The 27,287-nt window shown below is 39.2% G+C and overlaps 1 protein-coding gene and 1 long non-coding RNA gene across 2 annotated transcripts; one reads left to right on the top strand and one right to left on the bottom strand.

The window, feature by feature from the left end:
• Positions 1 to 4,547: 4,547 nt before the first annotated feature.
• Positions 4,548 to 17,324, bottom strand: LOC307163099. The gene is made up of 2 exons (XR_013822017.1): positions 14,532 to 17,324; positions 4,548 to 6,925 (listed from the first exon to the last, which is right to left on the bottom strand). It is a non-coding gene; the product is annotated as an uncharacterized lncRNA (long non-coding RNA).
• A 5,359-nt stretch (positions 17,325 to 22,683) lies between these two features.
• sox4a (SRY-box transcription factor 4a) lies at positions 22,684 to 27,077 on the top strand. The gene has a single exon (XM_079880173.1). The coding sequence runs from the start codon at positions 24,251 to 24,253 to the stop codon at positions 25,334 to 25,336; it is 1,086 nt and encodes a 361-aa protein (XP_079736299.1). The 5' UTR covers positions 22,684 to 24,250; the 3' UTR covers positions 25,337 to 27,077.
• The last annotated feature ends 210 nt before the right edge of the window (positions 27,078 to 27,287 follow it).

Genomic DNA, 27,287 nt, shown 5'->3' on the forward strand with positions numbered 1-27,287 from the left:
TGTTTAATGTTTTTTTGCAATTCTGCATTTTTAATTATTGTTGCTATTCTTTTTGGTACAGGTAGTGGCACAGAAATTGCATACATCAGCTTAACTAGTGAAAATAAATTCTGCAAACAATATCTTGAGTTTAGTGATATTTATACCATAGACTTTTTACCCCAGTGAATATTTCTCAGAGTAGGTTTATATTTGAAAATCCATATCTGGCACTTACAAGTATTGGCTACAAAAAGAGTATATTGAACATTTCCAACCGTTACTGCCCAGAACAGAGTCACAGTTCATTTAACACACACTGACCTTCTGTGATAACATCTCAGTCAGTAGCACATCACAGAGGAAAAATCCCACTAAAGAGCACACTAAGATTTTCAGCAAGTAAACATAACATAATTCATGAAACATTTTATTAAACAGCCATTCAAAAGTTTGGGGTCAGTATTACTTTTATTCAGCAAGGACACGTTCAATTAATATAATCAGCATATTCAAATTAAGTATCACTTGACACTGAATCGCTGCTGAAAATTCAGCATTGCCATCACAGGAACAAATTACATTTTAATTATATCTTAAATAATTTTTATATATATATTTATTGTAAATTGTAATAATATTAAACAATATTACTGTTTTACTGTATCAAATAAATTCAGCCTTGGTGAGCATAAGAGACTTCTTTCAAAAACGTTTAAAAAGCTTACCAAACTTTTAAGCACTATTGTGTGTGTGTATATACTCTATAACTAACAAATCATTAATAATTTTATAATATTTAACTTTTCCCTACTTGGCATTTATAGAAAAATACACTTCCCATGAGAACAGTTAAAAAAAAGGACTTCCTATCATTATCTATCCTATTATACAACATATATCAGCTTATACAATATAAGTAATGTTACTTTAAATATAACTGTTTCCATTTTTCATTATATAAACAAATATGTTGTTAGTTGCCATCATTGCTATACATTGCTTTTGTTTGTTGAGTGATTCTAAAAGCAATTCCATTAGTAATCTCTATATTCAAAAACAACAGGATTCACTTGTACTCTCCCTTATAGTAATTGCTTACATTTACAAGAAACATCCAAGGCTTTTTCAGAATGCCCTATGCACGGATACTGTATGAGGCCAGACTGCTGTAATCTATTGAAAGCGTAGAGTGCAACACTCTTATAGCTGAATTCCATCCAGCTTTTAAAATCAATATTCCTTTGAAAATGTTTCTTGAGCTGCTTAAGGATTTCTGGCACATACATAATGATTTTGCTGCTGGACATAAGTGATTTTTATTGATCTCCTAATGAATTTCCAGCAGAAGGTGAATACTACTGCATAATTGATAATAATGCTGACCAAAAGTTCACTTTTGAGAAAGGAAGACGGCTCCTGGCTAAATATTGTTATGGAAAACTGCTAACACACAGGGAATGCAGACTTTGTTCATTCTGTAGGCATTCATAAATGTTTTAACACTGTTATTTCCATCGTATTATAGATGGTGCTTCCTGAAAATCTGCACGTCTGCCCATCAGAGCGATGTCGGAATTGCTATATGAGGTTCTGGATATGAAGAGGGATTTATGCATATTTTCCTGTCACCATGGGATCAAAGCATAGATTTGGGTCAAGGGGGTTGATTTATTAGTTCGTGCACACCTCTGCTTCTTATCAATCTGTTTCAGATTACATATGCAAACACGGCACCAAATATCTTGCTACAACAGTAATGCAATTGTGGCTACGACTGAGAAAAAAAATATCTTCTTTCAGCTGCCATTTTAATATCATGAAATATCTTCACTTGGTTAATACCTGTGGCTTTACAGAAGAAAAGACATGGGCAAAATGAAAGTAGAGATGATTTCTTTATTTGATTCCACTTTGATACACACACACAAGAGGTTATTCGGTTAGCTGTGGCGATGCTGGAAGGAAAGCAAAAAAGAGGATTTCTCCATGGGAATGGAACTGAAAAGACACCTCGACAACTTTTGGATTCAAAGGCACGCTTTTCATTATTTAATGCCATAAAAAAAAAAACACATAAAACACACATATACATGAGGAAATCTAGTTATTGTTCACCATCAATATTTTACTCTAATCCGATTTCATCAGATAGTCACCCTGTGCCTGTTTTATTGTGGTTCTGGATGAAGTATATGAGTGTTAAAGTTGATGAAAAGCTGTATGTGTGTGTTTGAGGCACTTTGAACATTCAGCTATTCTCAGTAGTCCATAATCGCAAGGCCAAAAGCAGATTTGCTACAGTGGCTTAGAGTGCAGCGATAACGCTGAAGAGTGACGGTAACCTTGAGGAGTCCATTGAGACTTTAGAGAAAGTCACTGCAACACAAGGCATAGTGGGAACGCCGAGTGAAGGCATTCGGCCAATTAGAGCCGAGAATCTCCTCAGGCAGCCCGGACCCAATCCCCCTCCCTTAGGGATCTCTCTCTCTCTCTCTCTCTCTCGTCCCTTTGCTCAATCTCACTCGGCCAAGTTTCTCTCCCTCCCTTGACTCTTTCCATCTCCTTCCTATTCCAATGCGGGTTGGCTCTTAGTCCTAAACTCTATTAACTCTGCCTTATTTTATGCCTGTTCTTTACAACAGAGAGGCACAGATTGAGAGAGGTCAATCAGAGTTGAGCCCGTACGGCTGGGAAGGAGAAACTTTTCTATTTCAATTCAAAGGTCTTTGTGGAAGGGAGTTTCACTTTGAAATGCTGATTTAGTGGCCTCTGTAGGCCTGGAGTAATTGAGCTCCTTTAGGACCTGCGGAGAATTATTGAAAATTGTACGCCGTCTTTAAAATCCTCTGGTAGGAAGAGACAGGTAGGGTTAAATGTGCAAGAGAGGGAAAAATAAACCAGCATAGGGAATGTTCAGGAGGAATGTTCAGGCACATATCTATTTATTTATTCCACAGTGACAATAAGTTCTTTCACACAGACGTTGATGTAAATTAAAATGTATTTTATCCAGTTCAGAGATCTTGTGTGAGCAGGAACTGAATTTGAAGTGGCTTTATACCTCACCAGCCAGTTATGCTGTTCAACAGTTTATTCTGTTTATTCAACCTGTGTTGGGAAGTGAATAAAATAATGATAATAATAATTCAGTGATTTGTAAATGCTGCTGTTTCTGTATTGTAGTTTTTAGTTATATTTATTCAAATGTACACTATTTTTAAAAGGTTTGGGGTCTGTCATTTTTATTTATTTATACTTTCATTCAGGAAAGATGCATTCAATTGATCTAATTTCTAGTCATCGAAGCATATATACACATTGATAATAATAAAAAATGCTTCTTGAGCACTAAATCAGTATATTATAATTATTTCTGCAGGATCATGTGACTTAAGTAATGGCAGCTGGAAATTCAGCTTTGCCATTACAGGAATAAATTACAGGATTCAATTATTTTGTTGCATTTAAATGATTAAAACAACTGTTTTAAACTGTAGTGATATTTCACAATATAATTACTGAATAAATGCAGATTTTGAGCATAAAAGACTTTAAAAACATCTAAGACTTTGGATGTTGCCATGCATTCAAAAACCCTAATTGGTTGTGTGCCAAAAATATGGCAAAAATAATAATAATCAAAAAAACGCTTAAATGATAAATGAATTACCTGTATGACTTTCTTCTGTTTATATTAAGAGAGATGTCTTGTTGTTGTTGTTGTTGTTTTTTTTGGTCAATACAATGGAAGTCAGTGGTCACCATAACTGTTTGATTACAACTGATCTTCAAAATCTTCGTTTGCCCCACAGAAGAAAGTCAGGTTTGAAATGACATGGGGTGTACTCCTGGATTGCACATCATCAGAAGTGGATGAGGGAGACACTACAGTGTTTTAATCTGTCTCTTTTGTCCACTTTCGACCAATTATACAGTGATTTCTTCAAGGGGAGGGTCTATGGGCGGATAAATGGATGGGCTTTTTCAGATCTTTCAATCTAATGGATGAAATAAGCTCACAAAATTTACATGTGAAAACGAAAGAAGACGACGGAAAAACATACGGAAAGCAGAACCTTTCGTTTCTGCTCTGATAGCCACAAAACGACGTCGAACGCTGTGAGTGTGTGTTAGAAATCAGGAATTGTGAGAGAATATTGTGCTTGGTACGTTTTTCCAACCAAATTTGGGTCTTCAGCCGACAAAGTTTAAATCCCATCTGGCTGGTGCGCTTCCCATAATGTGTAAGCATCAGGTCATTAGGCGGGGATAAGGCGGTCTTTTGTGGCTGTTCAAACACATTCGACCACATGAACATCTACACTACGCTTTGTTTTCGACTACCTCTGGAAGGGGCTGAAAGTGGACAAGCTCAAAACGTTTTAGACCCTGTTGTCATCACCCACTTGTGATCCGATCGACCAAAACGCATCTTAATACCAGGTGTACTAAATGTAAGGGCCTAAATTATGATAGAATAGTTGGGTGAACTATCTCCAATTTAGCTACATTTTCTCAGTAGCTTGCTTCTACTATATAGAGTACATTGACAGTAGTTTAACTACTTTATATAATGTGTCTTACCTTGGCAAGCTACAGTTTCTAAATAGCTTCCCCAACAACATAAATGTTTCTTGGAGAAACGTAATGAATTTATGCATTCACATACTTCTCCGTGGACAGAAAAAAAACCCCATGGGTTTCTTTCTCCTTCCAAAGCCTTGTCTTCTCCCATGACTTGTGGCATGCTGGAGCAGGATTTTCTTGCTGAAATAAAGAAGAAAAATGTTTGAATATGAAAAAGAACAGTCTGTCATCCCATGTGCCTTAGCCTCTATAATTTTTAAACAACAATAAACAAATGTCTTGTATATGTTATGTTGTAGTACATCACTCAGACAGTAATTGGACCCACTATGTATCACTTACATGCCTTTACATAAGTTAACAACATGGCCTGTATTTCTGTGGGTGTCAGAATGTGTTTATATGCAGAGTCATTACGGGTGACTTATGCGTTGCTTGTGCAAGCAGAACTCATGTTGCAGAAAACATTTTGTCCTTCTCTTCGTTGATGGAGAGCAGGGAGGAAGTTTGGCCCTGCAGCTCCATTCATTCTGCTCCAGTAGTGCTGGGCTTCATGTACTGCATGGTCAGATCAAGCAGAAGGGATTGTTTTTGAGTTCGGTTTGATCGCGGACCACCTCCAGGCAGATCAACACATAAACAATAACCAGTGAGATAGACTCTCATAGGCCCCACTGGCCGGACAGCACTTTGATTACAGCATCACTATTTCTCTTTCATGCTGTTTAGGTAACTATCCTAGTCTCATGTACTGCAAGGTCTATATAAATACTTGAAGTGTGAAAGAAAGAAAAGTGAGGTTTTTCAAATTGAACAGGTGCCAAATGTGGCCTTATTTTGCTCATCTTTCCTGAAAAAGCTCTGAAGCCTTTCAGATTTATTGACTTAGCTCTCTGTCCCTGTTTGTACATGTTGTTCTTATGGAGTTGGAGTCTTTCCATCAGTCTGGTGTAGTGTTTATTTGTGCGCTGCAGGCAACTGGTGGAGCACAATAACACAACACACATCCTAGCGTGGGAGCAGCCAGTATCTGTTCAGCTAGACAAATGACTAATACCTTTATGTCTCATTATGTAATTGTTGTGTAAGCCACAGGACGTGGTGCGAACTCGTCTGAGTGCTTGGTCACTCGCTTCCATCCGCAAACCCGGACATTCAACTGACCCGACAGTGAATATCAACATTCATAAGAATAGTAGTGCACTGATATTGATAAATATAAGGCAGTGTGGTTGTTTCCTGATAAGGAAGGATGTGACTGCACTTCTCAAACAAAGGGCATGTTGGTACATGTACAACCTTGTGAAATAGAACTACACAGTGGCATACTTTTTTTAAAAAAGAGTACTTATTACAGAAATAATATACTTTAAAAGAATATACTCAAGTGTGAAATGTTTGTGGACACTTAAAGGTTAGTTGTTCCTAACCTATATGAGTTTCTTTCTTCTGCTGAACACAAAGAAGATATTTTGAAGAATGCTGGCAACCAGCCATTGACTTCCATAGTAGAAAAAACAATTACTAAATTAAATGACATAATTTAAATTATTGGGTGAACTATCCCTTTAATTGCATGTTAATTGCAATTAAATGAAAATGTATTATGTTTAAATTTATATTCAATTAAATTAGCTGGACTTTAAGTAGGACTTACAGTAAGTACATTTTTACATGTCATTTCATGATTGCTTCAATATCATATTGAAGAAAATCATATTGGAAAATGTAACTTTTTTATGAGGTGGTGATTTTTAAGCATAATAAGCATGAAGGTCAAGCTTAAAGCATAATTTAAACATAATTTAAAGTGTACTTTAAAGTAAAACGTTTTATTTGTACAGTAGTATAATTCTTAAGTATGTTAAGAAACAGTCAGGAAAGTGTACTCTCTATAAGTACACATAAGTGACCTTTTATTTTAGCTTTATTTCAATATTACATTATCTGTAAGTATGTTTTTTTTTAAAAGACACTTTTTCAATTTGAAGTACACACTACACATTCAATGTAATTAAGCATACTTCTTTTTCACAAGGGCATCCACTCTTCTGTTGAACTGCTTTTGGCATAGCAAGCAGGGACAGATGCCTCATGGCCTGACAAACTGACATTGTGCTAAAGGAACAGCTGCATCGTGGCGCCCTTGGGATTTGACACTAACCTTGAAAGATATCCCTTACTTTACCAGAGTCTCCTCATGTACGGTAGCTTGTTGGTGATTGCCCAAAAACTGCATCTGCACAGTAGAGCACATCAAAACACCACAGCGGTAGCAAAGCAGCAGAACAGCCTGTGGGTTTGGCAAGACCTGTCTGACCAACTCACTTCAGCACGCCTTTTATCCCGCCGTTTACTGTAAACACACAAACACAAACAGAGCGGAGCTCGGCTTCAGTGGGAATGGGTAATGATGCTGGTGTGTGTGTGTGTGGACTGCTGTCAAGGGTGAGCAGCAGATTGCACAGCCAAAGGATCCTCACAGGAAACACTGCTCACATCTCAGGCCCAAATGCCTCGTACTGGATCATAAAGTGTGCGAAGGAACGCCAAGCAACCTCTGCAGAGAGCTATTCTGGAGAAAATGGAATCGTGTTTATGCAGGCATGCTGTGTTGAACAGTATCAACTTATCTATTTATATAAACAACATTTCTGGGAGTCAACTGTGAAGGAGTTTATAGTCAGCTGTAACAAAACTAGTTTTTTTATGCTGCATCTGCTCTTGATATGTCAGGGAAAACTTGCAGTCAGCAGGTCATTATAAACCAAAATAAACCCCTAAATGGCAATTCGGGTTCAGATATGAAGCTGAGGTTATCATTTGTTTTCAATTGTAATTGCTGTCAAATGTAGCTTGGTTTAGAACAATCAATAGTAGACTCAAAAAGGCACAATGAGTAATGCAAGCATGGCTGGGAGCATCAGACCAACTACGACAATGAGTAATTAAGGATATTATTGAATTATTTTAGGCAAAATGCCTGAAAAATCATAAATACAATCACTATTAATTAGATTTAATTACTTATCACTTTTGACCATAGACTGTAAAAAAAAGATGGATGACGCCCCTTCGCTCTCTTCCATTGATGAGAACTGAAGCCGCCAGCGTCCCGATATGGCACTGACATATTGGAACTTGAGTCTGCGCAGTAGCGATCTCGGGACCAGACCTGCGCAGTAGTGAGCAGGAAGCAAAGCCGTGAAATCAACGCTCCGCCCTCACTCTCGCCGAATGCACTCAGGGAGAGTGGATTCTGCACACTTTTTTAAAAATTGATTGCAGTACGACAAGAGGCTTGTTAAAATAAAGTAAATACAATCTCCTCAGTCCTCCGAAGATCCCGAAAAAATGTCCGTTGGTGCTTCAGTGACTACTTCGCTCGGAGAACCTGTCAATCACAGCTGTCCATCATGACGTTACACCACCGCATCACGTAACTAACTAAAAAACAACTTATTTTGGAAACAGACACTTGCACTTAAATCAGCGTGATAAAAACGACAGCAAATGAAAGAAACCACCTTTGGAAAAAAGATATTTGAAGTGTTGTTTAGTTGGTCTCACGTCCCGTTGAATAACACGTAGAGGCGGGGCTTATGACCTATACTAGGACCAGTCACCGGGGGGCGATCAAGACGTTTTGGCTTCACTTTTCAGGGCTTGTGCGGCACGCTTGCTTTTGACCAATAGGTGGCCAAATTGATGTGGTGTGGTTAGTGTGAGGTGACAATGATACCTCCAAAGTTTGGAGTCAATATGCCAAAGCATGCAAAGTCACAGCCTCAGAATCAGCTTGGCACCATGCCATCAAATTCGTTAAAATTCAAGAATGGTTTGGTCAATCAAAAAAACGTTTAATAATTTTGTGCTGCCACGGTCTGAAGATGATCTGAGCTGATTTTGGTTGAAATCGGACCAACGTTTTAGGAGAAGGTAAAAAAAGTAGGCTTTCGAAGAAATTCAATATGGCAGACAGCAAGCTCAACCGAATATGGCATAATTGGTATCATTGTTCTCATATGATTCAAGGAATCTATCAAGACCAGTTTCATTAAAATAGGCAAATTTAATCAAAAGCTATTAGCATTTTTTAAAATTTCATTATAATTTTTGACCACAAGGTGTCTGGAAATTTTATGAGTACCAGGCCATGGTGCCAAAAACACGGAAAAAAGTTTTCTAACGATGCACAAATAGGTTCGTAAAATACAGCATTTTATGTCAAAATTTCGAAATGGAAGATGCTCAAAATGGCTAACATGGGATAATTTGGTTTCATTCGACTCGATATGCTGCACTGAATCAAAAGAGTTTATTGATTTTTTGGGCAAACAATTCAGAAGTTATAAGCAAAAATAGCTTAGAAATGTTTCATATCCCCTGACCAGTAGGTGGTTCTGTGCCAAAACGTTGCAAGTAGCCTCAGTTCATGCTTGTGATTAAATGTACCAGGACTCTTCTCAATACGCTAAAGCATTGCAGAGATAAAGCCTCAGTTTTTGTTTCTAGCCCTTATGGTTCATATGGTTATGGAGACTCCAAATTTGCTGTGGTTAATGATGAGAATGTCATCTGTGTGCCAAATTTCATAATTTTACCACAAGCGGTTCTATGGGCTGCCATTGACTCAAGAGTGGAAGAAGAAGAAGAAGAAGAAGAAGAAGAAGAAGAAGAAGAAGAACACTAACAGATACAGTACAATAGGTGCCTACGCACCTTCTGTGCTTGTCCCCTAATAAAAACTATATAGTACATAAATAATACTAAAATAACACAGATAAGGGATAATGTACATTTAGTGAATCACTATAAAAATAAACCCTTAAAGGGGTCCTAATGCCCTTTTCACAAGAGGCAAAAGAGTGTGTATGTGAAGTTTTAGCTAAAAATTTTTATAGCTTGTTAAAATTGTCACTTTTTGAGGGTGAGCAAAGACGCGCCATTTTTGTGTATGTTCCTTTAAATGCAAATGAGCTGCTGCTCCCAGCACAGAGGGCGGAGCTTCAAGAGCTCATGTGTTACCAGCTACCTCACGCACTATAAATTAAAAAAACTTTTAGCGTTTTATGTTCAAACCAGAGTCGGACAAAGATGGAGAGAGTCAAGAAGAAGTGACATGTAGAATGCAACAGGACATTTCTGAATGGTTAGTTGATGAATTTATGTAGCTGATGTGGAGTTAACTATCTTCTAGTCATTGATTAGCATTTTCTGTCATGATAATCTATAAATTGTGTTCCTGGGGGCGGGGTTTATGTCAATTGTAGGGTTAGTGATGTCACTAACCTGTGAAGAAGCTCATTGTAGTCCCTACCAGCCGTTTGTTGTAGTCCGTAAAAAGCGATTTCTGTAAAAAAAAAAAAAAAATACTCCCTTTGCTTTGAATTTTCGTAACTTTGCAGATGTTGTTTATGCTCAAACAGCAACATTACACACTAACTAAAATTTAAAAAAGTGAAATCATAATCAACCACCCCTAATGCGAAAAAGAGGGCTTATTACATGGCTACTTAAAGTAAATTATTTTAATACATGAGAAAAAAAGAGACCACAAAATGCTACAATAGCCATGAAACTAGCCCAGCTTTGTAGTTTAGGGGTCATAATGCAAATATATTTTACCAATCAGAATCAAGTATTCAAGAGAACCGTGTAATTAGCATGCTTAATGACTACAGTAAACATCTGAACTAGATTTCCAACAGTTACAAGCCATGGTTTTTAATAAAAACAGTCTGTGTACATGCGTAATTCAATTTTGATTCAGATATTGTGGCGAGTTAGCTTCAGGTGGTTATAAAAGGGAAAGCTCAGGGGAAATAACAAGCCCAGTGACCGCAGCAAAACACTGAGGCACAGTACACCCCATGCCAGCTTTAAAAATGGACATGAGCTCGGCTGAATATTACACAGCCATAATGAAGGCATGAAAAGTGCCCTGAAGTGCATTCCACGCATTTGCTTACTGTCAGTGTGTAATGAAGACAATAACAAAACTAGTCAGTGCAATACTCCTGCTTATTTATGCATTCAAAATACACTGAACTGATGGAAACAGCACGACCAGGCAAAAACATGCATTGATATGAACATCGCGCTGTGCTTTTAGATATAAATATTCAAATAAGTTGCATGCTGAAATTGTCAGCCTCAAACAATTTAGCAAATGTGTGTTTTTGCACTACATTGCATTTGAAAATGTTTGTCCCTGGTTTTGATGGCAGCGTGTGATTACATGTGATCTTTACGGTGGTTATTCAACAGAGTGTGTCCTCCGTGATTTCGCAGGTCGCATGTCACTGACCCACATATACGGATCAGGGCAGTCTGCTGTCAGTTAGAAAACATTATCAGTGACACATTACTGGCATCTCCAGGCTATGTAGTTAATGCCACAAAAATGAAATTGTATATTTAGAGGAATATACAAAAATGGACTGGATTCTGACTGAGAAGTTTATATTAAGCTCAAACTGAGAACACTGAGTGAACCGAGTGAATTTATGGTGTATACAGACTCAGAGAACTCAATAACTTCTAAAAGTGTTTGAAAAGTGTTTGTTTCTTTTTGGTTTTTGGTTTCGAAAATAATCCACAGCATAAGGAATCCTTCTGGAAACCTACGGATAATGGAGTGAAGCTATTTACTGCTTGTTCGCCTGTAAATTCTCACTTATAATCTAAGGACCTCAAGTGCATTCAGATGTGTGCTGTTTGCTGCGGCGGGGCGTGCGGGGGGATGGGTTGTGGGCTCAGTCATTTGATGTCATTTAAGAATGATTGAAGGCAGTTCGGAACAAAGGAGGCTTCAGAAAATAACCAAGCATCAAAGCTGATGCTCAAATGCACTGTATTAACTAAGCAAAAAGGGATACAATAACTGATGTACAGGGATGAGCTGGCAAATGAAAGTAGATTGAGCAAACATATGGAGATGAGTAGGGTCTGGCACGAGCTGAGATGTGTGACCCACTTTCTGGTATGAAAAGCAACAGATTGAATGCATGTACTGTAATCCTGATATGACATAATACACTTGCATTAAATGCTATGTTGCGAGTACTTAAGATTCCATGATTTCATGTAAGTCATTTAAGGTCATTTAAGGAAACTGCTGATGTAGCTAATACGATCTAACTGTCATTTTGATGTTGAGGAAAAACAAACGGAAAACTGGATGCTTGGCACAGTCCGTGACAATGTAACTGATGCGATGCCACTGAATCCTGTGTGAAAGTTGGCACAGAGAGAAACGGCATTGAATTCGTCCTAAAATCTATTATTCATATTCATTAACCTAGAGAGGGAAACTTAAACTCATCCACCACAAATGACTGGTGTTGATTGCAGTGACAGAGATGCTATGACAACAAACTTTACTGCAAGTGTCAAGCGGGGATACGGACTTCACCACCAGCATATGGGCACTGAAGCAAAAGAAAGTGAGTAATTTGAAGTACAATAGTTAAATACACTCATTGGGGATTAATAAAGTCCAGTTGAGTTATGAATTGCAGGGTAGCCTGTCAAAACTACCACTGATTTTTTGCAGTGATGGAGTGCATTTGTTTAATTGAGCTACAGGCCAATCCAATAAACCATACTGTATGACAAACAGTGGCTCTTTCTAATGTAAGTCTAAGTACTGTATGTTAGCTTTAAAATGAATGTAAAACAAATGATCTAGAAAATATGGTAAAACTGAAACGTTTAAGGGTGACAAGGTATCCAAAAAGGATATGCAAGGTGTTTATTTATCCTTTTCTTAATCTTAAAATAAATAATAACATTTCATGGCATATAGAAAACCATGCAAGCAATTAGGTATCATTAATGAATAAAACTGCCCTGTTGATACAGATGGTACTTTATAATTCTTAAAAGTCCCCCTGTGGTGAAAATCAAGCCTATAATGTTGTATATATGTCTATGTGGTGTTTTTAATATGCTTTGAGACAAACCATGTGCAAATTCACAAGTCAATATCATTGCGGAATATTTTCTCTGCAAAAACTACAGTGAACCAAAGACAGTGTCAAAAGCGCGGTTTGAAATTGCTGGTGTTTCTGACGTCACAAACTACCTTGTAACCAATCACATCAACATGTGATCGTCAATGAGTGGATCTCTTAGCTGGTGTGAGTGAGTGGAGGCGGGGCTAATATTGCATATTCATAGAACCGCGTATTTTAAATAAGGCAAGAGTGTAGAGTTACATTCAAGCTATTTTAAAGCATGAAGACACTTTTTTCAAGGAAAAAAACATTTAAATATGTAATTTTGTTGATCAAAGATGAGCTTTAAGGGATTAAATTATTGGCTAACGGAGGACTTTAAGGTAATTCATTTAATAAAAAAGAACAGCCTCTCCTACCATGTTTGCCAGTGGCAGAACTAGCACTATTAGGAGAGTTTGACAGAGACCAGAGTACAGTAAATATGAGGGGTCATTACTCATCCTAAATTGATCACTGTAAATGCATCAGTAAGAATTAGCATAGAGCTTTGGTTGCCAAACTATCTATATACTCAAAAACAATCCATGTATTTTGGACTGAAGTAAACAATAAATACTGTTTATAATAATATAATATAATATAATATAATATAATATAATATAATATAATATAATATAATATAATATAATATAATATAATATATAATGAGTAATTGTAAAATTACATATATTACATTTATTACATTAAGTGTTCCGCCATCTAAAACATAGTTGAAGTTATTCTACACCTGCATGGTTGACATTACTTTATGCCCCCCATGCAGTACAGATGGTCCATCTTGTTCTGGCGCCGTGCTGCGTACCCACTCTTTTTGACACTGAAAGTGCATTTATACAAGGTTACATATCTCACAGTAGTGAAATGTAATATGACACCTGTAACTTTTACCTGAGAGCCTCTTAACAGAGAAATACCTCTTTGAGTTCTTATCAAGAACAGCTGCGTGTGAGAACATTTACTGTGGCTCACTGTGCAGGTGGATTTGAATAAAACTGTAAAGTTATACTTTTCCAAGCAATGACTAATAAGTGATTTGCTAGCAGGAGGAATCCGAGTGGAGATGTTCTAGATATCAGTCTTCTGTTTTCCCCTGTGACCAGCATTGCGTTCCTGCTGAGCGTGGGATGATTTGTGCCAAGAAAAATATTTAGACGTTGGCATGTATTGTAATACTTGTTGCCAGGAGCAAATAAAGGCATACATTATACACTTCTACTTACTTTAACTCACTAACACTGTTAAAAGATGTTCCTACATTGATTCTACTTTTAAAAGGCTCCATCATTCCCACTATACTGTGATTAATCTACTATCTGAGGCGTATCTGAGTGATGTTATTAGCTGTCCTTCAGTTCAAGAGAAACGTGCACCTCAAGCATACCCCACTAACTGTACATTCATAATATTCCCTTGAAGTCTGCGCATGGGAGGAGGGGAATGTGCTCTTGTTCACGATATTGCGTTTTAATGTGCCTTGGATTTACCAAAAGCAAATAAATGCAATGCACAAAAACCGCCCTCCCACCCGCACGCACTCAAACTAAGGGGTTCGCATATTTGGCTGTCGAAGACGAATAAGTGAATGCCTTACCTGAACCCAAAAGTGCAAACAGGGGAGTTGAGGGGGACTACGACTCTATGTTTCGCTCTGCAGCAATGGTGGAGATAAACGCAGACACGCTGAATATGAACACCAGCTAATAGAACGAAATAAAGCGGTGCCGAAAAAGAGCGAGAGAGGGAGAGAGAGAGAGAGAGAGAGATAACTCCGTCTCCCCCCTCCCCGCACAGCCTCCTTCGTTTATCTCCATCCCTATGGCACAAAGATAGAAGCGCAGCCACAGACAAGCTAATCTCAGCTAAGGAAAGCATCAGCAAGAACTGAACCAAAACAGAAGGGAAACAAACTACAGGCTACTTACAGTCGTCTAAACCTACCGTAGTGCGAGTGTATGTACTAGTCAGTACGTGGGGGTCGCTTTCTCTCCCTCTCTCGCTCTGTCTTCCTCTCCGTCTGCCTCGCTCTGGCTGCGTCCAGACATGACTGGGGCTGATTTAGGTCAACACGTCTGTCTGGCTGAGCTCGGCTCAGCTGCTGCGTTGCCGTTTCTGTTCGGCTCTGCCCTGCTTTCTGGACAAGGACTAAGTCTAAGATCGAAAGCCACTTTAACCTTGGAGCGGAACGGCCACTTTGGCCGGTCGCCGCGAGTGGGAATGCAGGCGGGCCCGGCTGACTGGACGTCTCAGGGTGGGACGGGTTTACGACGGGACGGCTAGGTGACGCACTGAAATCCAAGTCTTTATCGTCGACTTTTCAGCCTGGGAACACCGTCCTGCACATGCAGGCAATGGCATCAGCAGCTCCCAAAAAAAATAATCTTGATCCGGGCTCGCTTCTCCAAATTTTCTGTCTGCATGTGAGACGGAGCGTAATTCCAAGTTGTTTGACTCTTCTTTCTTGGCTCTACTCTCTTCGGTTGCTCTGCCCCGATGAAAATGATCCCTCAACGGCGGAGAGGAGCAGAACGGCGGTATTTTGAGAGGAAGTGCTCGGCTCCTCTGCCTCCCCAAAACAAGCCAGTAGACTGCAGCTGCGAGCTCCTGTGCCTCCACTCTAGTTGTCTGGCTGTGCCGCAGTGCGTCTGGGAGAAAAAAAAAGACTCTACGTCTGTAGCCAGAGCGCTGCCACTCGCCTAAAACCATGCCGTGACACAGCAATCAGATGACTTGTGTCAGCAGAATGATGCGTCATCATTTCGTTGAGCAGAAGGGATGCCGGGAAAGTTTTTCGGGGTGTGCCATGCCACCCGAAAACCCTGTCTTAACATTCTGCTATACTTGTCTCCGCTGCCGGGGAGTAGCAGCGGCACTATAGAATAATAAACAAGAGAAAGCGAAATTGTATGAGAGAGAGAGATGGCAGCAATGCATCTTGTTTGCGCTTCATCCACCTTAATTTGTATTCCATTTTTTTGTTTGACTTCCCTCTCTATCTCACTTCCAAACATCCTCTCCACCGTTTTTTTCTTTCTGCCACTCTGTTCTCTCTTCTTACCCTATGAAGTGCATCAATGAAATGAAAATGGCTTCTAAGTTTCCAATTTTCAGTATGAAAAGGGTCTCTCATCCTTTAAATGTCACAGTCTCCTCTGATGGAACAAACAAGACATATAAACATGCTCACATGCCCAATCTCATACGCATGGCATTCTCAGTGTCTTTATCATGGTACAGGTACACCTTTGCAGTCCTTTGTCTGCACATGGCTGTTGTAATTAGCATAAACGTAATATGTCTTTGTTCTAAAATCCATATGGTTGAGACAGTTAAGGGAGAGAATTTAGAAAGGCAGCCAGTACGTGAGCTGCAGAACTGATCTGCTTTCTCCATCTCCAGTACTGATGCCCTGCTGTCTGCAATTGTGAAAGCAATAATTGTTCTGAGTCCAAGAAAAACACTTTTCTCTATTTCTCCTCCCTTCACTACTCTCACTCTCTCTTTCTCTTGCGTATGTGTTTATTAAAGGAGCATCTCGCTCAGAAATATTTCCCTTGTGAAAAAGTACACTTCAGCAAACTTAATAAAAAGAATCCTTATTATGGAAATTACAAACTCTAAAAGAATATACTTAAGTGCGAAATGAATGTTATTTTTATGGACACTTAATGTGGCATGTTAATTGCCAAAAAATGTAAATTATAGATTACATTAATAATACATTTAGATTAAATGCAATTAGCTGAACTGCTTGCTTAAGTAAGACTTAAGTAAATCTTTATATGCAATTTAAAAATTGCTTCTTAAAATGGTTAAAGTGTACTGTCGAATGTACTGACAAGCATTTATGGTAAACTAAAATATCCTTTGTCATTTCTATTGAACTTGTATGCCGGTAATTACACATTTGTAATGATCAAGTTGCAATTTAGTACGTTTAAAATATTTTAACTTTAAATGTAATATTGAATAACACATTACAGTTAAAATGATAATCAAGTATTTTAGTATGTTAGTAAACACATAAAATAAGTGCACTGATGTACAGAACGACAAACAAATCTTATTGATTTAAAGTGTACTTTCTTGAGTGGGACACAAAAAGAGAATTGTTTCTAAAAACTGAAAGTCGCCCTTTTCAGTGCAAAAGAGCTTTCAAGCTTCAAGAGGGACACAAAAACACCATAGTGGATTCATAAAGTGATCCATATGACTAGTGGGTAGCACTTTACTTTACAGTCTTACCCATGAATATACTATGTACTTATTATAATAGTAATTGCAATGGGTAATGACAAGGTACTAACCCTGAACCTACCCCTAAACCTAACATTAACCCATGTAGTTACCTTATATTAACCAGTACTGTAAGTACACGTAAGTGCATGTTCTGTAAAATAAAGTGCAACCGACTCGTGTGCTATTATATTCCAAGTACTCTGAAGACATGATATTTGTGTTTGGAACCAACCAATTTAAGTTGTTATTCAACATTATTACTACTGTTAATTGCTGCAAACGGATCACTGAGTCAGTGGGTTTAGAGAATCAGATCAGTTTAATTTGTGAAAGAATCTGGCAGACTGGTTTTGTGATGTGGACAGTGCTTGAAGAGTGCCGGTACGCGTACCACCAGTTTTTCTTACACACCGGCACTACTGACATGTTGCCCGTACGGAAGCCCGCTCAGCCCTCCCTTCCTCAGAAACGCATTTTGAACCGAGCATCGGGAGTACCGGCACTTTTTTTTTTTTTTTTTTTATCAAGCACTGGATGTGGATCAACTGATTCATTGAAAATATCTGTTTCAGAGGAATGATTCATTCATGAATCCATCATTGTTACTTCTCTCATAGATTCTGTCATGCAGAGCAAGTCATATGGATTACTCTTATGATAATTTACAGTGCTTTCACATCATTTTTGAAGCTTGACAGTTCTAGTCTCCATTTATTGTAATTGCGTCTTTTCTTTCTTTCTTTTTTTCTTTGTTGGTTAAACCTAAAACATATGTTGAATATCGCTCATCTTTGTAGACCTGACTGAGATTAATTTAGGTCACTGGGTTTGGGTTTCATGTACTAAAGGTGTGTGTGTGTGCATGTGTGTGTGGCCGGTGTATGATACAGCACCTGTTAAGTCAGTGTTGGGTCCTCTCTTCCAACAGACAGGAAAATGTCAGCAAACACACACACACACACACACACACACACACACACACACACACACACACACACACACACACACACAATATTGTTGTTCCAATATTCACCTAAACATATTCCACTTTTGGTACAAACCTTGAGCCAAATTACATAACTTAACGCAGAGTGGCCATTCACGCTCCATAACTGTATATATTTAGCCATTCTTTCTTCACTCGCTTTACTGTCCACAAAACATTTCCATCTCATGTTACTTAAAAGCACAGCCTACTTACAATAACCCAGAGAAAATCTACTGCTCAAGGTTGCTTGCAAAACATAAACAAGAACTTTCTACAAGTGAATGCACTCTGCTCATCAAAACACGTTTTGTTGCCTCCAGAGCAGCACAATCTCTATTCGTAACCTTGAGTAAAACCTCTAGTGTTTACTAAATAAGAGATCAAGTTTAAGCTGTCAGAGACACAAAAGTGTAAAAAAAAAAAAAAAAAAAAAAAAAAAAAAAATTCATTTGGTGACTATTGTACATCATATATGGACACTCGTTCTCTTCTTCTATTTATATATGTAAATATACACTTTACAATAAATAAATACATTCTCAACTTCACATTTTCAAACTTGTTTTTCCCGAAATCCTTCGGTAAATCACACTAAAAATATCTCCAAGTCACATTTTTGGGGGGGTCACACAATTAATGGGGGAGAAAAATAAATTTGATTTAGCATAAATATAACAAAGACTAATCTTAAGACACAACCTTTTTCCATTGTGAAATTAAATTAATTATCATAATAGATTGACACTTTACTTTTTTTTTTCCTTCAAGAAAGAATCATTTCCATTACTCATAATGGTGATTCTCATTATGCTCTCATTACAGTAATCCAGTGTTTTTACCACTTTAGCACATTGAGAGTTTTTTATTATTTAAATAAGCATTCTTTGCTTTGCTATAAAACGAATGCTGCAATGATAAAAAAAATACTTCACAAATAATATGCAAATATGTTTTTCCACATTAAAATAATAAAAAAGTAATGTTTATATTACATTACACTAATGAGAATTATGTGGGAGTGTTTAACTGTCATAAAATAATAGCACAATGTAAAAACTAAAATCTGTTGTAAAACAGGCTTTGTTGCTTTCCTTTCTTTTCATTTCTTAATGATCTTTCTTTTGGTTTCAGGTTGAAATATAACTTGACAGGTTTCATGAGATTCACCCACTTAATAAATAACATGGAGATGAATTGAAAAAAACATGTCTCTGGATGAACAGTTCTACCAGAAAGACTCGGGGAGGCGAAATAACGTAACAAGCATGCATTTATTAACAGCCCAGCAAGCAAGTATTGTGATATAAAGTTCTTTGGCATAGGCCAAATATTTAAAATGTTTTAATAATTAACTATAGCATCACTTCAGTTTATAACGGTTGGTAACACTTTAAACAAATGAACTGACTATATCATGACTGGAATCTATCCAACAAATTCTGTTCAGTTTTTCTATGGACTCTTTATCGAGAAAACACATCAGCTCATAATTAACATGAAACCACTTTTGAGAATAGCTGTGCTGATGAAGTGATGCTATCAAGATAAACGTTACTGTTCTTGGAAGCTCTTGCACTGAGTTGCACTGGTGAACGTTAGACACACGTGAAACCTGAAAAAGGAGGCGTGCCTTTGGGCGCCGTTCCTGATTTATTGCTGCAATGGGGAAGTAAACCCTTGTGAAAGATAAGGCATCAGCCGTTCACTCCTGAAGTTGTGTTCTTACCTCAGTCTTCTGCTCAGGGGGAAATAATCTGCTGAGCTGGACAATTGGCTGTAACCGTTTTGGCTCTCTGGTGCTAGTTATCTGGGTGACCTCACCACAGGCAAGCTTATCCAACTAAAGAAAGGGACAGACATTTGGGTGACCTTTTTGCAGAAGTTAAGAGTTTAAGTAATGAGAACTTAAAGCATTACAGATGGCATACACAACTTTAAAAGCTAAGAGGAATACCTGCTGGGGTCAGATTGGACCACAGTTATATTTCAGTTGAACAGTTTCAATGGAGCTTAGCAATCTCACGCAGATACACACACATGCTCGCATGCACAAAGACTCCATTGTGCGATGGCAGCAGCACAGAGAGGCTGGAGAAATTAGCCTGGTAATGAGGAAGGCAGCAATGATGGGACAGAAAGAATGTAATGAATAACTCGAAGGCACGCTCCTCCAGACCGTGTCATAACGGCTCCAACTATCATTCTGACCTCAGTGTACACACTGTGTGCACTGTTCCCTGCCCCAATTCATCTTCCTGGCAACTGCAGGGTAAGCTCATTTTCATAAACCCAGATCTAGTCTGTTGGTCGCTTGTCCATATAACCCAAGGCATCAGATTGACATCTATGCAAATCCCTTAATTTGTTTATGTATGGGTTTGGCGGCAGAGAAGAGATCGACAGGCAGATTGATAAGGACGTTCCCGTGTCCTTTTAGACTGTGTAGTTCAGCTCCGCTGGGCTAAGACTAGCAAGATCATGTACTTTCTTGTCTGAATGTGTTTTGAGAGCAAACAGTCAGGATTTCCATGGCAACACTAAGCCAAGCTTGAGGAGTGGGGTTTGGATTGAACACCGTGGTAGTGGGGAGTGAATGAGTGAATTAAGCAAGCAGCCGTCGGTGCGCCGTGCCGCCAGACCATTACTAAAGCCTCTCGTTTCAGCCTATGAGATCAAATACTCTCATTATGAGTGGATTTGTCCATCTCTGATCCTTCTGTTGTAGGTCATTTTTCGGTGGCAATTGCACATGAATTTTATCCTGTAGGTGATTTTGTTTTCTTAAAAAGACACCCCTGGTGAATAGGATACCGAATTTAACTAAAAGATATCACCACATTTTCTCAGTTGTTAAGAACTGCAAGAAAAAAAAAAAAACATTTATTACAGTTTTTCTGAAATTTGATGTTTAAATATGCAAATTATCTAATTACATATGCACTCATTTGCATAAATTTCCAGAACAGAAATCTGAACAGTAAATAAAGACAGGCAGGTTCGAAATTCTTGTTTCATTTTATTGGCATATTAGAGTCAAAGGTTTTAGAGGGGATCTCTTTTTGTCACTCTATAAATAGGAAAATACTGTTAACAGCTAAAAATCACCTTGTATTTAGGAATGAAATGTATAAAATCAGGCATATGCAGATGTGAATAAAACGGTGTTTGGTGTATGTAAGTGCTGCTGAATTTGAGATTTCTGTAGGAGAAAAAATAAAACAGTTTTTTGAGAAAACAGCCTTTAAAATATGTATTATAATTGGAATCTACAGATTCAAATAGATAAAGTGCAATCTGCTTGTTAAGACGTGATGTAAGAAAACCTGTTTCTGGATCCAGGCCTCTATTTGTTTCAATACTATCTCAACAGCTGTTTATGAACACTATTTATTCATATCACACATTTAAGCTAAACTTTTATAAAGTCTCCTGGGTCACGGCATCCCGGACACCAACATTTCAAAGATTCAAAACATGAATCATTGTCTGGCCATCTGAGATTTCAGTATGGATATAAAGGTTATGATCATGATTCTTCAGCCCTATTACAGCACACCGTCCCCTGGTTTCACAGACAAGGCTTAAAGGGATAGTTCACCCAAAAATGAAAATTCTGTCAGTAATTACTCACCCTCATGTTGTTCCAACCCCGTAAGACCTTCGTTCATCTTCGGAACACAAATTAAGATATTTTTGATTAAATCTGAGAGTTGTCTCACTCCTCCATAGGCTTCTAAGGGACTGAAACTTGCTGGCCCAGAAAATGTATTAAAGACATCCTTAATATAGTCCAAGTGACTCCAGTGGCTCAATCTTAAGTTTATAAAGCGACGAGAATACTTTTTGTGCGCAAAAACAAACAAAAATAACGACTTTATTCCACTTTTCATTTCCTTCTCTCTGGGCCTCGGGTCTTTTCACGTAGTGTTTAAGCGTAGCGCGTCTGTGTTGCACGTCACCACGTAGGCTCACTATTGGCCGACGCTGGTCATGTGTGATACGTGGTGACGTACAACACAGACGCGCTACGCTTAAACACTATGTGAAAAGACCCGACATGAGGGTGAGTAATTACTGACAGAATTTTCATTTTTGGGTGAACTATCCCTTTAAGTCCCAGGCTAAAATGCATGTTTGAGCTGTTTTAACTGAAAGCAACTTGCACTTACACTTAAAATCTTAAAATAAGTCAGTGCCATTGTTTGGTCTCAAAAAGCACACAAGTAATGTTTTTTTCTAATTTAATTTAAACTTTAATGAAACTAAGGCCTAATCCTGGCTTAATCTAAACCCTGTCTGTGAAACCAGCCTGTGAGAGTATATTATCACTGTTATCACTTATAAGTGTATTATGGATGTTTTATTTCCACTAGTCTGGAACACATTATGAAAAGTCAGATAGCCCAAAACCTCATAACTGACCATGAAAAAACAATGTTTCTGCCTGTAGTGACTTAAATAACAGACCTTTTGATATAATACACTTGCTGTGGTTGTCAATATTTTGAAAATTGAAACGTTAACAATCAAATTTTACAATCGATTCTGGCATGCAATAGTACTCACCTTTGACTCACCTGGAGAAAATAGCAGTTGTGTGGCCTATAGCTGGTGTGTTCCTGTTGAGGTGTAACTGCTAAAGTAAATAATCGTAAGTGTAGAAGGGTGGCCATCTGTCCCTGTAATGAGACACGATAAGGTAAACTAGTGTGCATTCTCTCCCAGCACACCTGTTTAAACAGTCAAAGGTGTTTGATTACTGTATTCAAAATCAAATGGCCACAGAATTGCCTTAGAAAATCTCATGCACACAGTGTACAATTGGTGTGGTAAATGGTTAACCTTTTTTTTTTCTTTTTTAACTAATACTTTAGCCATGAGGTCACTGAAGTATTGATTTCAGTTATATTGATTCAGGGTTTAGGAAGTCACTGTCTGCAGAGATAGTGGAGATGAATCTTCACATCTCACAATAATGAGACTTGAGACACTTGCCTTTTGTTGTTATTTTCTATCCATGATAGATGACTTGATTACGTAATGCATATTCAGATCTGTTTTATCTAGTTTAACAATTATTCAGAGCAGACACTTTCTGTGTGGAATAACAACTGTTTTCGGTCCTACGTTGGCTCTAGTACGCCATCTGGAGGCATGAACGAATGCAGTTTTAACAGAGTCACGTTGCCAAACGCTTTCTTCACCTCTTGCATTTGACTGTTTGCTGTGTGAGTGCATTCTGGTATCAGCTTCATTCTAGTAGCCTAGCTAGAAATATAAAATTTGGAAGAATATGAAATGGACTGTTTAAGAAATAGACATCGCTGAAAACCAACCATAAAACACTTTTATCATTATTTTATTTTTTTCAACCCGATAACTATAGCGCGAGCTATCAACACAAACAAGAACATGCTGCTTTTGAATGGAGAAGCGCGTGGCATGTGGGCGCGCGCTGTCTTTGTGTATAAATAAATAACGCACGGTGCTGTGCATGCTGAATATATAGAGGAGCGATTTTCTTTTTTTTACCAACTACTAGAAGATTCTATTCATATCGCCATTTATTATTGTAAATAAAACAATCATTTGTAGACCCTCTATGATACATGCAATACCCGCGAGAAAAAAGTAAACACTTTGTGGAAAGCTGGGTTTAACAATCTTACATTTTAATCCGTGTTATCGCTCATAATCGAACATCAGAATTGCTTATCCTAACTTACACCCTTGCCAAATTCGGCGTGCGATCTAGGAAAGGGGGAGTGCATAATGTGCCTTTAAAACTAAGTTTGCAGTGTAGATGGAATGAGGTCAGACAGAAAGCTTCTCATTGCACGCGCCGATTATTATTAGATACTATATTCAGCCAATGAACGGCGACGAGGTGTGGCTTTGGCTGTGGATAGGCTAGTGACAGCAGCTGATTGGCTGGAATCTCTTTCCTTTATACCTTCGGAAAAGGATAAATCCTTGTGAGGCGGTTTAGCAGAAGTATTGAAAGTTGTGAAGGGTGATAGGAAGTTCAGAGCATGAAAAAGTGCAGTCGTCTAAACCTACCGCATGGTCATACGACAAACTATGATGAAGACACTTGTCCGTTTCCATTAAACGGCTTCAGATACTTCGCGTCCAGAGCGCACTCTGGGTTCGTTTTCAGTCGAACCGGCAGTTGAACGGCAGACTGTTGATTTTGACGACGTTGCCGGGACTTGACAGGGATATGCGCTTTGTGGACGGCGTGCTGAACCAAAAGACAGTCAGCAGCAGAATCAGCAGCAGAAGCAGCAGCAGCAACTTTGTGTACAGACTGACTAAATCATATTCCACACAAGAGTGAAGAAGAAAGACTCTTAGCGCTATCAACGCGTCTCGAGCTGCAGCACGTGTAGGATTTTCGTGCGCAATTAAAAGTTGAGACTGTTTGTAGCGCATGGGCACAGACCTGGCTATGGTGGAGCAAACGCACATCAGCAGCAACAACAGCGACGTGCTCCCCGGCGATTCTATTGATTCGGGGGAGATGGACCTAGACATGGACGCGTCTCAGACCCCCGGCTCCCCAAACTCAGCTGGGGATAAAATGGACATCGCCTGGTGCAAAACCCCATCGGGGCACATCAAGAGGCCAATGAACGCGTTCATGGTTTGGTCGCAGATAGAGAGGCGCAAGATTATGGAACAGTCGCCGGACATGCACAACGCGGAGATCTCCAAGAGACTCGGCAAGCGCTGGAAACTTTTGAAAGACAGCGACAAGATCCCCTTCATCCGCGAGGCCGAGCGTCTGCGGCTCAAGCACATGGCAGACTATCCTGACTACAAATATCGACCTCGGAAGAAGGTGAAGTCATCCAGCGGCAAGACTGGGGAGAAGGGGGAGCGCGTGAGCGGCAGCCCCGGCGCGAAGTCTGCATCCAAAAAGAGCTCGAAATCTTTCAGCAGGACGCACAGAAAGTCCACGCCGCTTGAGCTGACCGCCCACTCCGTCCCTGCAGACCACCACGCGCTCTACAAATCCAGGTCCGTCTCCGCCGCCAAACAAATACCCGAGAAACCAGCAAAGCGCGGGCATGTGTTCGGGGGATGCAGCTCTGACAGCAGCCCGCCCTCCGTCGCCGTGCCGGCCAGTCCCACTCTGAGCAGCTCGGCGGAATCCAGCGACCCGCTGAGCCTGTATGAGGACGGGCTAGCGAGCGGGAAAGAAGACGCGGAGCCCGCCGCGCGCTTTAAGTACACCCGCGCGCCGTCTCCGACGCCCTCCGCCTCGCACTCGTCCTCCTCGCAGTCGTCCTCCTCGGATGAGGAGTTCGAGGACGAGCTGGCGGACCCCAGTCCCGGCTTTGACAGCTTAAGCACCTTTGGCACAGCGCCTCTGGACAGAGATTTGGAGTTCAACTTTGAGTCTGGCTCCGGCTCGCACTTTGAGTTCCCCGACTACTGCACCCCAGAGGTGAGCGAGATGATATCAGGGGACTGGCTCGAATCGACAATATCAAACTTAGTGTTCACTTACTGAGCGCTAATAATGAGTCTGGTTGAAAGGAGAACTTGAAAATATGACTGGAGGACTGCAAAAATCCTCCGAGACGAGTCAGAAGACGAATCAACGACATGATTCCTCTTGTTTATCATGCAGCAGATACTGTGGGCTCTCATTATCCACTGACAAGAGTGCAGATGAAAGTGCTTAGCTTGCTCGTTTGGTGCTGGAAGGAGGCGCGCTTTGGACGCAGAGGAAGGCGTTGCGCGGTGGCGAGTTCACGTTGTGCGCCCTCTTCGACTTAAAAAGGGACGTTTTTAAACAGAAAAAAAGTCTGGTCAAATGCTTGTTTTTTGCTGGAGGTACTGAATGGAGGTGCTCGCGCTTGAGGTTGTTTACCAGAGTCGTTTGTTAGACCAGAATCGCATGCTTTCATTACGATTTAACTACGAAAGGCTGTTGAGAAGCGTAACTGGTGTTGATTCATTGAAACCGAATGGCAGCGCCATATCAGACGCAAAAACAAAACAATCACAATCACCAGCTTTTCTGTCGTCATGACATCAGGATTCAGACGCAACTCAGATGATATTCGACTCTTTACACTACAAATCAGGACCAAAATTCATCCGAGGAGCGTTCTCTCTCTTTCTCTGCCTTTTACTTTTTTCACCCTCGTTCTCTCGCAAGTAACTTTTAAGCGCTGGCATTTTTATATCGATGTATTTATAATGGCCAAACATTGCTCCCCTCAGTCAGTTGTGTTCTAGTCATTCTGTTGTGTGTATAGGCTACACATGCACATGTCCGTCTGTCTCGCGGAAGGGCTAGTCTTGTTTCGTATTATTTAATTGATGACCTCTCACATGGAACGGAGATTAAATGTTTCATTATTTTCTGAGTGTATTTTTGTACAAAATCTATCGAGGGGGTGTCAATCGGTGAATATCGCTGTTTGGATTTCCGATTTTTAAAACCAGGGGGTTGGGTTGTCTCCAGAATCTGCCCCCTAAACATGTTTACAGTGTCAATCCACAGGCTTCTTAAAGAGACAGTATCTACATTTCAACGACCAATCATCATTAGCCTACGATGCGCGCGCTGAATGAAGTTGTATGTAGCTGTAGCTGCAGCGACAGCTGCGATTTATCGTGTCCTTATTTGGGATACTGTACCTTTTGAATACCGATTTCTTTGTGCTTTTATAGTGACACGTTTCGGTTTTAACCACTGGATGGAATTACAGATACGGTCGAAATGCCTATAATTCATGAACAATGAAGTACGTCTTCACTCCATAATTGTACAAGGATATTTAATCTTTTCTACTTGTTGGCTAAATGTAGCTAATTGTTTTAGTATATTATGGCATGGCGAATAGCATTTTGTATTTCTGAATTCAGGTTTATGTAGAGCAGTTGTGTTTAAGGCAGAGGATCAACATGAAGATTTCTATGTACATTGACTGTAAAATAAGTAAAAGATTGCGTGTTTATGTCTGACGATGATATATCATGACAGGAACGAGAACATATATCTTTATACATCCCTATGTTTAAGAGTGTTGTTCATGACTTTTGGAATATATAGATATGTTTTATTGTTTCATTTTGTGCAATATGCTGTGTACAATATTGTTTTGTCTTGCCATACCATATCTCAACATTTGAGTAGTTGAACTCAAAAGCCAGCCAATTGTGTCAAGTCACTGCCTGTCAGACCTCTGTACAGAACTTTGTCTTTTTCCAAGAAGGAAATAAAATCAGCTGGAACTGAACCTCAGTTGCAAGACTGTTTCTCTTCATATTCCCTTTTTGTTTTTCCTAATACAATTTGTCGTTAAATTTAACATAAAGTCATAAAACCAAAGAATCTTTCTGCACCACCATGCATGTTCATTTCTGAGAGAAGCACTGCCCCACAAAGGCAAAACACAGTAACTACGCCAACACTGAAACAGAAAATGGCTTCACAAATATTTTGATTG

The sequence above is a fragment of the Squalius cephalus genome (genome assembly GCF_949319135.1).
Source record: "Squalius cephalus genome assembly, chromosome: 8".
NCBI lineage: Eukaryota > Metazoa > Chordata > Actinopteri > Cypriniformes > Leuciscidae > Squalius > Squalius cephalus.

Coding starts and splice junctions, on each gene's coding strand:
- sox4a (XM_079880173.1), top strand. CDS start 24,251: ATGGGCACAGACCTGGCTATGGTGGAGCAAACGCACATCAGCAGCAAC.